The sequence below is a fragment of the Takifugu rubripes genome, chromosome 8 (assembly GCF_901000725.2).
Source record: "Takifugu rubripes chromosome 8, fTakRub1.2, whole genome shotgun sequence".
Classification (NCBI taxonomy): domain Eukaryota; kingdom Metazoa; phylum Chordata; class Actinopteri; order Tetraodontiformes; family Tetraodontidae; genus Takifugu; species Takifugu rubripes.
This window is the reverse complement of record NC_042292.1, coordinates 3,082,190-3,096,732: the sequence shown is the minus strand read 5'-3', so window position 1 is coordinate 3,096,732 and position 14,543 is coordinate 3,082,190. Positions and strand designations below refer to the sequence as shown.

The window sequence follows — 14,543 nt, the reverse complement described above, 5'->3', positions numbered from 1 at the left end:
TGGATGTGCAAGCAAACTGTCGTGTGTAAGCTCATCTTCATCCTTCCTGGTACTGCATGTTTATGATGCCATATACAACTGAGGATAACAAATATATCAAATAAGCAAGCTTGTTTGTTCCCGTTTGAACAGACCAGGGTGTTTCCTGGAATAGTCCGCTCGTTTGGCCAGGGCTGAAAGGTCAACTGATCTCCGGTCTGCCTGAAAACACAGGCTATGGTTCACTTGCAAGCGAACCCTGGTGTGGTATGATTACGGTGTCAATGCAAATGGCCTGTCCAGTGAACCAGAGAGGCAGTGGTGTCGACCATGGTGCCATTGGGGGAAAAAACCCCAATGCAAAGCGGTCTAGCAGATATAGAAAGGCAGTGATGAGGTGCTGACGCTTTATATAGGTCCGAGGATGATGAATCCTGTTTGTTTTTACCCACAAGACAAATACATTTGGTGTTTTTCTTTTTTTTTAATCTTCTTCATGCTTGTTCCTCAGCAGTGAAACCATCCCGCAGAGTATTCTGGTGAGAAAGCACCCTGCCTGCGTGGTGACTGTCTAATAGAGCGCCAGACTAAATTTGCAGCTATGTAGAACACTGGAAGAAAGGTCCCAAGCATTTATGATGTCTGGAGAACCACTCCAGATTGTCCAGACAATGGTGAGGAATTTGCTGAAAAGTGGGCCCAGGCTGTGCATCTAACCACAGGGAGCCTCGGCAAGGAAATGGAACTGTTGGAGGGTGAAGAAACGCTTGAGAGGTGACCAGCAAGGCCTCAAGAAGCATGCCGCCGGGCTCTTTTCATTCCGTTGTGTATTTATTCCATCTGCTTCCCTTCCGACCACATTTTCATTTTCTCCGGTTCCTCTACCCTCCATTACCAGCTAAACTGCATGCTGCTGCTCGGGGATTGTCTTTCCCAGGGCTTGGTGCTGAGCCTGCTTGAGTCTCTCCACTCCTGCACCAAAGCCCCATTAGCCCAGACTTCCTGTAAATGAGCAGTGTGATGGAAGTTTTTACTCTAATATTTAACTTATAATGTTATGATGATGTAACATCTGATCAGCGAATCCAACTGTGTCTTGTTCATTCAAGATTAGGAGCAACCATAGCTATAATAGTACTAACATCTCTTTGTTGGTTTGACAACAATAATATGGTTTCACTCTATCAGTTAGGGATAGTGACCATTTTGCCCAACCCCCTTAAATGGGTACGTCAGCCCGTTTGTTAAGTTCAACTTACACATTCTTTAGAGGGGGAGATGGCAGATCCTGCACCGCAGTGCCCCTTCGCTGTCTGGGTGATGGAACAGAGAATTCTCATTCTCCTGCAGATTACTTGTAAATTAACTGTTTTCAGGAATTGCTCCACGCTGCCCAGATGACCTACCAAGTCTGGGAAACCCCCTTTCAGCATCAACAAATCACATTAGCCACTGATTTAATTCCCATCCTTCTCGGTCCAGATCAGACATCCGATGTCATTGATTGCAAGCTGCAAAGCTTCAGAACAGTCTCCTTTAATTTAGAGCCCGGACTGGTGCATTAAAGCACTGACTAGAGAGTAGGCAAATTTTGTTTCAGCTGGTAGAAAAGGGATGAAAAAGTTTCCACTAATGCAGCTCTGGTATTGCTTTGGCTTTGAGATGGCCAACATATGTGCATGGCAAAAGAAAAGAGCACATTTGTCCTTTTAGAAGTCATTTTATCTTCCAATCCATCTTCCAAACTTGGCAAAGAACCTTGAACACCTGTGTGTCACGGTGGACGGCAGCCTGGATGGGCAATAATTGTGAGCTACGCAAGAACATCTAAAGGAAAACTAATTTAACAAGCTGATTGCTGTTAATGCTACGGATGGCCCTCCTAAAATTAAAATTATAACCTCTCCTCTGAAGTATCAAGCCCTTAATTTAATGGAAGATGCATAAATTTGTGATTTGAAAAAGAAATCTGCTGCATTGTAGAGATGTGACTTGCCAAATCTTGTGCTGCAAACATTTCAGTTCTGCCAAGTTCCACTGACAATGTGGTTTGTCCATCAGTTTGCTATGAAAATGCGCTTGTTTTCTTGTGTAGTTCTGTCTCTCTCTCTCTCTGTCCCCGCACTGTTTCTATTGTTTCCCCACTCGCCCACGCCGACCGGCACATTTGACCTCTTCCACTCACGTTACCGCCTCCTCTGTCACATGCAGAGGTTGACCCCCGAGTCCCAGTCCTGTCTTTCCTTCAGTGAAGACATTCGGGGTTTTCATAGCATTGGGACTGAGGGAACTTCCTCCCAATGCTAATACAGCAATGCTGCAGAGATGAGAGGAGTTAATAATAGCTTCGTCACTCTTTGTGACCAATACCAGTGTGCAAAATCTCTGTAGCTGAATTCTACATGACCTTTTGCTTTTCTTAGCCCAAATGATCATGTTGTGTTTAATGGAACACCAGGCATCAGTGGGAGCCCTCTGGAGTCAGCGTTGCTGTCAGCCCAGCATTGCAACTGACAGAGATACAACGCAACACGCTGCTCTGGTTCTGTGGGTGAAACCTCCTGACATCAAAAATGACACACAAGGACGCTTGTTTCTTTTTACCGTTGCCTGCACCTGTCAAATGGTATGTTTTTGTTTCCTTTTTGGTTGCTTCACGTGCTCCTGTTGCGCACCTGCCCACCTGCTCTGCAGCGCCACAGAGCCCCCTGGTGGATCTTGAAAGCACAGCAAGGCATGTGTCCCCGACCCCATTATCGAGCTTTGGACAGATACAAAACCAGCCTTCAACTATGACCCTTTTTTTTTTTAACCAGTTAACATTTCTGTCATCATCTGAGATGGCACTAGAGGGGCAAATTAGAGCAGGCCTTAGTAAAAAATAAAAAATAAATCCTTATTATCTTTGAACCTGAAAGTACCCAATTATACGCCACAGTTATCTCCAATCTCACAGACTTCTGAGCCTTTGCCAAAGGCCCAATGAACGAGCAAGGAGTGCTAATGAAGTGCTGCAGAATCACCTTCTTTTTATTTTTTTTTGCCTTCCTGGACGGCACACAACCAGTGGAGCCCCCATGATCACGGGTTGCTTCTTTCCCCCATAAGAATCAGAGTCATTCTCGGGCTTTTGATGATATGGTTCTTTTATTTTCCCCCATGGTGAGCCTGTCCCAGCACAGGCCACACATTCGCAAGTGTGCCGTCGGCGGCAGAATGTGTGTGATAAGACTGAGATGTCTCTAATCCATGAGAAAGTAAGAAAACAGGGCTTAAAATGGATTTATCTGTCTCCAGTTAGAATGTGAGAAGAGCTCCTGCTGATACGAGGGTTTTTTTTTCCTGTTTTCTCTGCACTTTTTCCTGTTGATGGTTGGTTCTTATCAGCGCAGGCCTATTTGTGAATCAAACGGCCTTCTAGAAGAAAGACATGACCCCCAAATACAACACTGACATTTCATGTTGTGTTGTTGCTGTGAACATGTTTTTTCGCTCATTTTTTTTCCCCTCCCAGACATTTTGTTCAGTTTTTGAAAGTCAACCCAGTTGTCTAAGGTCAACAACTTGAAAACAGAGTTTTACTGGGAAAATTTTTGTGAGTTTAATTAGCAGTCTATAAAAGTAAATTCAACCATTAACAATGTGACCATGACTATAGACATTGAAAATAATTCTCAGAATAAAAGTATTGTGACCTGTACTATTGTTACAACGGAACCATCGTCAGCCGTATGATGATTGTCTGTTGGCAGAGGAGTTGATCTGTCCAGCTCCACATCCCATAATACTGTCAGAACCCTGCAGAAAGTCCAGCGAAACATCATCCCAGTCATTGTAACGCTCTCATTTTATGCACCCACTTTGCAAATGCTGTGGTATCTATCCAAATGTTTGGTTTTGGTTTAGTTTAAAGAGCACTTTTGCATATTTTGGTATTTCCGGAGACCAAAAGTGACCCAGAAGAAGGTTTCGCTAAAACACAGCCAACATTTTGCTCATTCCGTTGGCTCGCTGCCAACTGCAAAACTTCCAAGTGCTAATATTGTCAAATGGAAGGAACAGATTGCATTTTTCATGGTTTTCATCCACTTTAATTCTGTCAGTCAGACTGTCTCCTTACAGGTTCACTCTTAAAGCATCTTTGACAAACAAAATCTTATTTAAGTAATTTTAATAATTGCTGGTACATCCATTTAGTTCTTTAGCAGTGGTCTCTTCATCTGCAGTCCCACTTGTGTGTGTCCTTAAATCCTGAATGACTTTCAAATGCTTCACCTGACTGCACTTTTAGATGTTTTTACAGCATTTTCAGACAATTAAAGGACCCAAAATTGTTTATTCTGTGTACAGTAAAAGTAGTGTTTTTCCTCTTGTGAGAGCAGCATTCTGACATGAACATTGTTTCCTATTAAGACCTCTAATAGAGGAATTGTTGGGTTGGACTTGGCTCTAAAATTGGGTTCAAGGGAGAGATTGTTTGGAGAATGTACTGGTGGAGGATGAGAGACTGTTGAAGGAACTGATGGAATCAAGGAGGGTGTTCAGGAGAATTTGATGGCTTAAAAATGGCAAAAAAGAATAAGTGTACTGACTTAAAGCATAGTGATGAAGTGTTTGATGAGTATCCACTAGTGATGGGACGATGATACCTCAAGGAGTGTATTGACACACTACACAAACTGTGTCGGCACTGTATTGATACTGTGTTGGTCACCCACTAGTGACCCCTGCAGTAGTTATAAAATGATTGCAGGTAAAGGAATTCCTTGTTTGCTAAACTGAGTTGGTATGTAAAATATAGCAAATTTGAGTTACAATTCAGAGTTACAATTTTTTACTTATGTACACACATTCTTTGTTAACTTAACTGTTAAATCATATGAAATAATACAAAAAAGTGACTAGTTTATGAACTTTTATTGAGGAACAAAAGTTTTTGTAGTGTCTTTGCTCCAAGGCGATTTCTCCTCTTAGACACCAGCTCCCCAGCCTTAGAAAATACTCTTTCACACAGGTGCAGATGACGATGGTGAGCAGACAGTTTTAAGTGCAAGTTGATGCAGATGTTTTCTGGTTCTGTCACGAGTATCTGCCAATTCTTCATTGCCATGCCGAGCTCTATAATGCCTCAGCATTGATGAAGTGCTCTTATTGATGTAAGAGAGCTCTGTGGAGCAGAGCCGACACTTCACCTCCAATAACATAGAAAGTGACAAACAATTCAAACCTCTTACTAGAACAGAGTAAAAACTAAGGTGGCACATTGCATTCACTTGTTAAATAAAATAGACACCCTATAAAATGAATAAAGCAACTGTAAGGCTCTTGACTTGACTATCATATGTATCACAGGTCATTCACTTGATAAACTGATAATGCGCCACCGTTAAAAATTGTATACAACAGTAAACGATGCCCAAAGTAAAAAGATTTCCCTTGTTTGGAGTCACAAGATCAAAATTATTCCACACTGGGGAAAACTTCTTAGAACGATCCATAATTACGCAACTGCAAAACTCCATCCAACAAACCCACGACATGTCGATACAGTTTGTTTCCTTATAAACACACATCCAAACGATACAATTCCTGTATCGGTCACGTGATTCTTTCTTAAAGCGATACACGCACCGATACGGGGTTTCACTCTTGAGCTCTCGGCACAGTGTCGCTCGTCCCATCACTACTAATATGTTGTTCATTTTGATGGTGAAGTAGCTTGGCATGAAACTGACAACAAAAGAATATTTTTTTCCCCAAGTATTGATGCGTTCGTGGGTCAGAGGGCCCAGGAACGTTGGCTCATGGCTGACTCGTGTGATGTGTTCTTCAAATTTCATAATCACCAGAAATAAACACTGGATCCAGATGTCCTTAAGCATTTCTGCCAACATTCTACCTTGTCCTTAACGTCACATCCCTCTCATCAAATGTTAAAACAGCAGACGCCTCACATCTTGTCTCCTTGCCCCCCCCCGACAGGAAGTCCCGTCAACCTGACGTGCAGCGCCGCCTTCGGGTACAGTGGAGACGTCAGTCCGCTAATCTACTGGATGAAGGGCGACAAGTTCATCGAGGATTTGGACGAGGAGCGGGTTCAGGAGACTGAGATCAAGTAAGACTTCACATGTTGTGGGCCTCGCACATCTATTGGTGTCACATTTGAGGGTCTGGTGGTGCTGAAACAAACAAAATTGATGCCAGCGCTGTAATAGCTTATTATAACTAATTCATGAGGTGCTCAATAAAAAGGACCCTGAGATGAACAACTGAACAGCCATTTCAAGCCAATTACCACAACCGTGTGACTGCTCAACATCAACATGAAGAATAATAATGGGAGCCTTTTACTACCAAGCTACCATTTAAATGTAATCCATGCATGTTTTATGTAGTGGTTTAATAATGGAGAAAGTTATGCATTTTTTTATCATGAGTTATACCTGCACACCGTTCAGGCGTCGCTCCATCGGGGATCAATGATTTCTCTGCACAGGAATGAGCGCAGCTAATAATAGTCGTGGAATCAGAGCAAATGGAAACCACCAATTGCATGTTCATGTTAACCTCCATTTCCATTTGGATGACCTCCATTTTATATTTTGGCTCCCAGCACTCAGTGGGAAAAAGGCCTGTTTACATCCGCGGTTGACGGGCAGAGCAGTGCCAGCCGGTTAAAAACTGCTTTTTTCTGCTTTTGCAGCATGTTGGCATGTTTTACAGAGATGGTGGAACCTGCCACATTCGGAAAACCCTTTTTTCGTGTTCCTGCAAATTGTTTTACAGCTTCTCTTTCGGCTCAGAGTGTCGGGGATATTTGAGATTGGGTTCCTTTGTGATCATAATGGACGAAAAGTGAAGAAAACTAATGTGAAAACTCGCTGACCTTGTCTGGATCACCGGCAGTTCCTATATCCCCCACCGAACATTTACAATGCACAAAATTGGTGGGCGTGTTATGTAATATTTAACGTTCCAGCCTCGTCTACAGCCAACATCTAGACATCATTTTGCCATTGAAGCTTCCCACATGCGTCCTCTTGCTGGAGGAGGCCATTTTCTTAGATCTTTTTCTGCCTTTGTCCTATTCTTTATTATTATTGTCCTATTCTTTATTCTTTATTATTGATCATCCAAAAAAGAAAGAAAAACTCAAACACAATAATAGTGATCATTGAGAGTCGAAAAACACACCAGGCTGGCTATCGGGGGTCTGTAATTACATGCGCACATTCAGATGGAGATCCTCTGACAGTTCCCCGATGCAGCACCAGAAAAATCCCTGTCGTCGACAAATGCCGACTCTCCAAAGGTTAACCGTAAGCAGCGTGACAAGGCTGGGAGGGGGGTTAGCCGTACAGCCGGTGACCTGGCATTTGGAGATGTCTCCATTAGACTTCTACCACACTCAGGCCAGCTCTCAGCCCTGCTCCTCCATGTGAGGGACACCCGGCCAATTAGAGCCTACAGGAGGCTTTTTTATTTATTTCTGAAAAAGTAAATGGATGAATGAAGATAAGAAAACAGCGGAGTGTACGTGCATTTTGAGGTCCTGATGTCATATTGTAGTAGTTGTGGCATTAGTAGAGGCTTGTGAGCATGCAGGGATGCTCACCGTTGGTGTGGGCTCGACTTTCTTTTCCTGCTTTATAAAATGAATTTATTTACTTTTTTGGTTCCCATGTGAGTGCGGCCACTTCATTTCCCCATTGCCTGACATCATTTCATGTGCCTCATAGCTTTGAAATGGAAATTAATCACACAGGAGAATACCCCGAAGGGGCCTCCTGTTATACACAAAATGTAGCTTTTGGCACAGCGTTTCACCGCCAGGATACTGGGGAGATATCAAACTTTTACTGCTACAGAGCAAGACTGCACCTGTCTCTGGGGTACCGCCACAGTAAGACCGTGCTGCTGAGGTTCGGAATCAGAAGAAGTTTGGCTCCCTGGGGCACAGGCATGCAGCATCCTTTGAGCAACTGCTCAAGTGTTAAATTTCATTTCCTACCTCTAATTAACTCGGCTTCCAGTCATTTTCATGGGAAATCAGGGCATTTTCTGCAATGTTTCTACTGTGTTAACACTGCAACAAAACATGTCTTATTTTACAGCCTGACTCCGCAAAAACAAACACTCCAATCATATCAAGTTCAATCATTCGTGATTTACAGCTTTAACGAGCACATTTTGCATGACTGGAGGATGGCTGTGTCTCGCTAACTGTGCAGGTTTTGTTTCCATAAATAAGACGTTTTGGGAACGTGGCATATTTATTCTTACCCAGATGAGCAGATCAGTATTTAATGTCTGGGGAATGATATGAAGGTGCAGCACCTGGAGCATGCTAGCTTAGCATACAGATGGGAACCAGGAAACAGAACAGATTAAGCACATGTGCGTCTCAAACAGACGACAGCGGGTCTGCCAGTTGATTCTGGAGACAAACGAACAGCGCACCTTCGGGCAGGACCCAGCGTGGCGTTTCCCAGTCCTCACCAGGAGGAACTTCTACTGTTTTTCCCATTCCATGATAAGTGCATCTGCGCTGATGGAGTCTGGTGTCTGGTCTTTGTCTTACATCATTTTAGTCTTCCTTTACTTTAAGTGCTGCGCCTCACTGGCGTCACGTTCTCCAGACGATGAGGTGGTTTTAACCCCTCAGCCTGCTGATTTATCTTTTTCTCTTGTGTGACCTACTGGCTAACCTTTGGACGTGCACCTATGCACTGAATTCCCAGCGTAGCCTCTCTCCTGACGTTTTCATCTCGGTCACGGCCGGAGCAACAGTCAAATACAGTTCTTACTTTTTACTGAGAGTTATCTGGGCTCCAGAATTCTTACGTCCTTTGAGAAGTCAGAATGAGAAAATGTATATGAGAAAACAATTTCTGCAAAAATGAGCCGTTTTTTTTTTTCTTTCTTTTTTCAAAACACAAGTTTTGCACTTCCCAGAATGCACTGCACAAAAGAGCAGGCAGCAAGCTGCATTTTACCAAGTCAGGCGGTTTTTACAGCCTTTAGAAATAAAGCAAAGCATGACAACGTGGTGCAGTTCAAGAGTTCAGGTGTCACTTTGACGCCGTTTCGACAAACTAGATCACTGATGTCTAACTAAAGCTGCTTGTACCCCGAGGGGGCACATCTGATGTTGCTGCAGAGGATGTGGAGACGGGGAGAGCTCTGCTAACTTTGAAGAGATTATGTAAGAATGAATCATAACTGTACTTTTTAAAGTCATCAGTGATTCATCTTGGTTGGCAGCAGACTTGGACCAACCATCTATTAACAGTGGAAATGAACCTCCGCAAGGTCAGGAAGGGCCACCAAACCCAAAAATCACCAGCCCCCTCCTAAGAGGGTTTGTTTGTTTATCTGTTTTTTTGGTATAAGAATAGTGTGACTACCCTTGGCTTCCTAGAGAAAGTACTTGGTTTCTCCCAGGGACATTGAGCCGGATTAAACTGACCTCGGCAACACAGCTCCTGGGATCATCTGGTCCTTGCGCACCCCTCCAGCATAAGGTGGTGGCGGCTCACAGAATTACCAGTGATGGAGGGCTTTCCCTCATTCCAGATGCAAAGCCGAGCTTCGTCTCCCCTGTGAGAAGGCGGAAAACTTCAGGACGCTATTTTTTGTTGTCGGATTATCCCGTGGCGTGGGCAGGCGTGATTCCTGAAGCGTCTCCCTGAGTCACTTTCTTTCGGCACCAGTTCGCCGCTAGCCCGTCTTCTCCGCGCTTCACCTGCCGTTGTTTGCGTAGGTGAAGGTTGCGCTTATCTCAGGAACACGCGCTCTCTCCACCCCCTGTTGTCTCCCGCACACGTGAACCCTCTGTTAGGAGCGGCGATCCGAGAAGTTTGATGGATGCGAGTCTCTTCAGACGCATATTGATTTATTTTTTTCTTCACAAACACCCACAGTTTATGTTGAGTCACACATGGGTGCCACCTCTTTAAAAAGCCATCAACATGGATCCATACCGTAACCTCGGGCTCCGGGTCTCCGCATCCCTGCAATGGAGAAGGATGACTGTTAAAAATGCTCACGGGAATTAGGAGAAAAGGAAATTAAATATCTCTTCTGCACCCACTTTTACAGAAGGTAACGTCTGAGGTTTTCCCGTAGGCCAGCTTATTTTTTTCCCAAGCAGCCAGTGGGTGAAGCTGCTGCACAACCTGATTACCTCTAACAAGCTTTCCGGGTGAATGGTCAGTAGAAGAACTATCACGGCAGTACGGAGGAAACAGACACTTCTAAATGTTAATGTGTTGCCATCACAGTGTCGTGGTCGACCCCTTCCCCCGTCTCTTGATCTGATTTATGTCTATTTATCAGCTCGTACCTTTTCACACATGAGCTAACTTAGCGTCTCTCCCTGAATGATGCATTTAAGGTGTGTGTGTGTGGGGGGGGGGGGACCTGCTTTGGCTCACATAAAAGCTAATTTCAATCAATCAATCAATCTTTATTTATATAGCGTCTTATACAATCAAAATTGTTTCAAGGCGCTTTCCAGAATCCCAGAGCCTGACCCCAGACAAGCAACAGTGGCAAGGAAAAACTCCCCTTTAACAGGAAGAAACCTTGAGCAGGACCAGGCTCATGTAGGGGGACCCTCCTGCTGATGGCCGGCTGGGTAAAGAGAGAGGAGAGGTGGGAGGACAGGTAGAGGATAGGATAGGTAGGAGAGGAGAGGGGTAGAGGAGAGGAGAGGTAGAGTGAAGGGGAGGTAGAGGAGAGGAGAGGAGAAGGAGAAGGAGGGGAAAGAGGAGAGGAAAGAAGAGGAGAGGGAGAGGAAAAGGAGAAGGAGAGGAGAGGAGAGGAGAGGAGAGGAGAGGAGAGGAGAGGAGAGGAGAGGAGAGGAGAGGGAGAGGAGAGGCACAGAGCACAGAAACACAAACAAAAAATATGCACAATCACTTCAACGGGGCCGGCGGTCATTATGCAGCTCCGATGGCAGTGATACCTGCAAATAAATAGAGGGGGGGGGGGGGGAAGCAGAAAAACTACACAAGAATCAGCATAACTAGTCTGCTTGATGAGGAGAGGAAAGGAGAGGAAAGGAGAGGAAACCATGACCCAGTGGAGTGACAGAGGCCTGTCAGGTGATCATGTTTCCGGACCCCGGCAGCCTCGGCCTATAACAGCATAACTAAGATGTGACCTAACGATTAGACGACCCCCTAGGTATGATAATTTGTCTGTCTATGATAGTAGCTGGAACTACTGAATTAGTAACAGTAAGCTTTTTCAAAGAGGTAGGTTTTGAGTCTGATCTTAAAAGTAGCGATGGAGTCAGCTTCCCGTACCTGGACAGGGAGCTGGTTCCAAAGCAGGGGGGCCTGGTAGCTAAATGCTCGGCCCCCCATTCTACTCCTAGAAACTCTGGGAACCACAAGTAGACCAGCATTCTGAGAGCGGAGCGGTCTGTTGGGCTGATAGGGTATCACTAGCTCCTCCAGGTAGGATGGAGCTAGGCCTCTGAGGACCTTGTAGGTCAGAAGAAGGGTTTTAAAAGTTATTCTAAATTTAACGGGCAGCCAATGAGGCGACACCAGTACAGGAGTAATGTGATCTCTTTTGTCAATACCTGTCAGAACTCTGGCTGCAGCATTTTGGATCAACTGGAGGCTTCTTAAAGAGTTGTTTGGACACCCTGATAATAAGGAGTTACAGTAGTCCAGCCTGGAAGTAACAAATGCATGGACTAACTTTTCAGCGTCAGGCTGCATCAGTAGCTTCCTGATCTTTGAGATGTTCCTCAAGTGAAAAAAGGCACTTCTAGAGACTAATTTAATGTGTGAGTTGAAGGAGAGATTTTGATCAAAAGTTACTCCTAGATTCCTCACAGAGAGACTAGATGTTAATGAGATACCATCTAGAGTGATCATGTGATCTAATCTATCCCTGAGAGGTTCAGGACCAAACACCATGACCTCAGTTTTTCCTGGGTTAAGGAGGAGGAAATTTGAAGACATCCAGGACTTTATGTCTTTAAGACAGGTCTGGAGCTTCGCTAGCTTCTCTGTCTCCTCTGGTTTCATGGATAAATAAAGCTGAGTGTCATCAGCATAACAATGAAAATTTATCCCATGCTGCCGAATAATGTTCCCTAAGGGAAGCATGTACAATGTGAAGAGGATTGGTCCGAGTACGGAACCTTGAGGAACTCCATGGCTAACCCTACTGTATGAGGAGGGAACGCCGTGGACATGGGCAAACTGGTATCTATCAGATAAGTATGATCTAAACCAGTCTAGTGCTGTCCCTTTAATCCCAATCACATGTTCCAGTCTCTGTAACAGGATGCTATGATCAACTGTATCAAAAGCAGCACTGAGGTCCAGCAGAACCAGCATAGAAACCAGTCCATGATCGGAAGCTATGAGAAGATCATTAGTGACTTTAAGAAGTGCTGTTTCTGTGCTGTGGTGAGCTCTAAAGCCTGACTGAAACATCTCAAACAGGCTGTTCCTCTGCAGGTGCTCCAGTAACTGAGTCACCACCACCTTCTCTAGAACTTTAGAGATAAAAGGAAGGTTGGATATTGGCCTATAATTTGCCAAGACATCAGGATCCAGTGATGGTTTTTTAAGCAACGGCTTAATCACTGCCACCTTGTAGGACCGGGGTACATAACCTGACACTAAAGAACCATTGATCTGGTCCAGGATAGAACTGCCTATCAGTGGTAGAACATCCTTCAACAGGTGTGTTGGGATGGGATCTAAAAGACACGTAGTGGTCTTGGATTTCTGAATTAGCGATGACGCCTCAGAAAAATATATAGGGCTGAAGGAGCTTAAGGGCTCGTTGGAGACCCTGTATGTTCCCACAGTCGGCACATCTGGTGATGGTCCAGTTGTAGGGATGGCCTGGTTAGCTTTCTCTCTGATAGCTAGAACTTTATCAGTGAAGAAGCTCATGAAGTCTTCACCACTAAGGGAAGAAGGGATACGTGGATCTAAAACACTGTGACTCTTGGTTAATTTGGCCACAGTGCTGAAGAGAAACCTGGGGTTGTTCTTATTTTCCTCAATCAAAGAAGAAAAATAAGCTGTTCTAGCCTTGCGAAGGGCCTTTTTGTAAACTAATAGACAGTCTTTCCAGGCTACATGGTAGCTGTCTATCTTACAAGAATGCCACTTCCTTTCCCTTTCCAGTCTTCGCACTTTCTGCTTGAGGGTCCTGATATGTGAATTATACCAGGGGGCACACCTCCTCTGATTTACTATTTTCTTTTTCAGGGGGGCAACAGAATCAAGCGTGATTCTCAGTGAGGTTGCTGCACCTTCAGCAATAGAGTCAACCTCAGCAGGGCTAAGATTATAATGATTGATCCCTGGGGAAACACACGGTGGTCCTGGGATCAGCACAGGGATCACTTCCTTAAACTTAGCTACAGCATTATCTGAAAGACATCTGCTATAGTAAGACTTTGTTCTGAGCATAGAAGAATCCTTAATCATAAATGTAAAAGTGATCAAAGAGTGGTCTGACAGGACTGGGTTCTGAGGGAACACTGACACATGTTCTACCTCAACACCATAAGTCAGAACTAGATCTAGGGTGTGGTTAAAGCTGTGAGTTGGTTGGTTTATCTGCTGGAGGAAACCAACTGACTCAAGTAATGAAATGAAGCCATTTCTAAAGCTGTCGTTTATAACGTCCATATGGATGTTAAAGTCTCCAATGATAATGACTTTTTCCGTTCTAAGGACCAAGTCAGATAAGAAGTCAGAGAACTCAGATAGGAACTCTGAATGTGGCCCAGCAGGGGGCCGATATACAACTACAAACAGAAGTGGCTTTTCTGTCCTCCAGTTCAGATGAGTGATGCCAAGAGTCAGGCTTTCAAATGAACTGAAGCTATGTTTTGGTCTGGGATTAATTAATAACTTGGAGTGATAGATTGCTGCCACTCCCCCTCCTCGACCAGTAACACGTGGAATATGATAATTAAGATGGGTAGGAGGAGTAGATTCATTTAAGATCACATATTCCTCCTCCTGAAGCCAGGTCTCAGTAAGACAGAATAAATCAATGTGATGATCCGCTATCAGGTCGTGCACTAACAGGGATTTACACAAAAGAGATCTAATATTTAACAGTCCACACTTAATTGTGATATTAGTTTCTCCAACTTGTGCTTCAGTATTAATTTTAATAAGATTTTGGTGATTGACCGCTCCCCTGCTCTGTGCTTGGTGAACTTTTAACCGTGGAACAGAGACTACCTCTATAGTGTTAAATATGTTATTGTTGGTGGATGAGGGTTCTAAGGAAGCAGCAGAGAGGTGTGTAAGACCACAACTCTGCATCCTGGTCTGGACCCTGGATTGTCAGGTCACTTTGGGTCTAATAAAATTAGCCAGATTACTAGAAATGAGAGAAGCGCCATCTCGAGTGGGATGGACACCGTCTCTCCTAATCAGACCAGGTTTTCCCCAAAAGGTGCTCCAATTGTCTATAAAGGCCACCTGGTTATCGGGGCACCACCGTGACAGCCAGCGACGAAGCGATGACATGCGGCTAAACATCTCATCGCTGGCCAGATTGGG

At 44.4% G+C, this 14,543-nt stretch overlaps 1 protein-coding gene across 2 annotated transcripts in view; it reads left to right on the top strand.

The window, feature by feature from the left end:
• LOC101068376 (interleukin-1 receptor accessory protein-like 1) overlaps positions 1-14,543 on the top strand; it is a 197,424-nt gene that overhangs the window by 165,566 nt on the left and 17,315 nt on the right. For both annotated transcript variants that reach the window (XM_029840707.1, XM_029840706.1), the window contains exon 7: positions 5,962-6,094. In XM_029840707.1, coding sequence (XP_029696567.1) covers positions 5,962-6,094 — 133 coding nt within the window. The remainder of the gene's footprint in view (positions 1-5,961; positions 6,095-14,543) is intronic.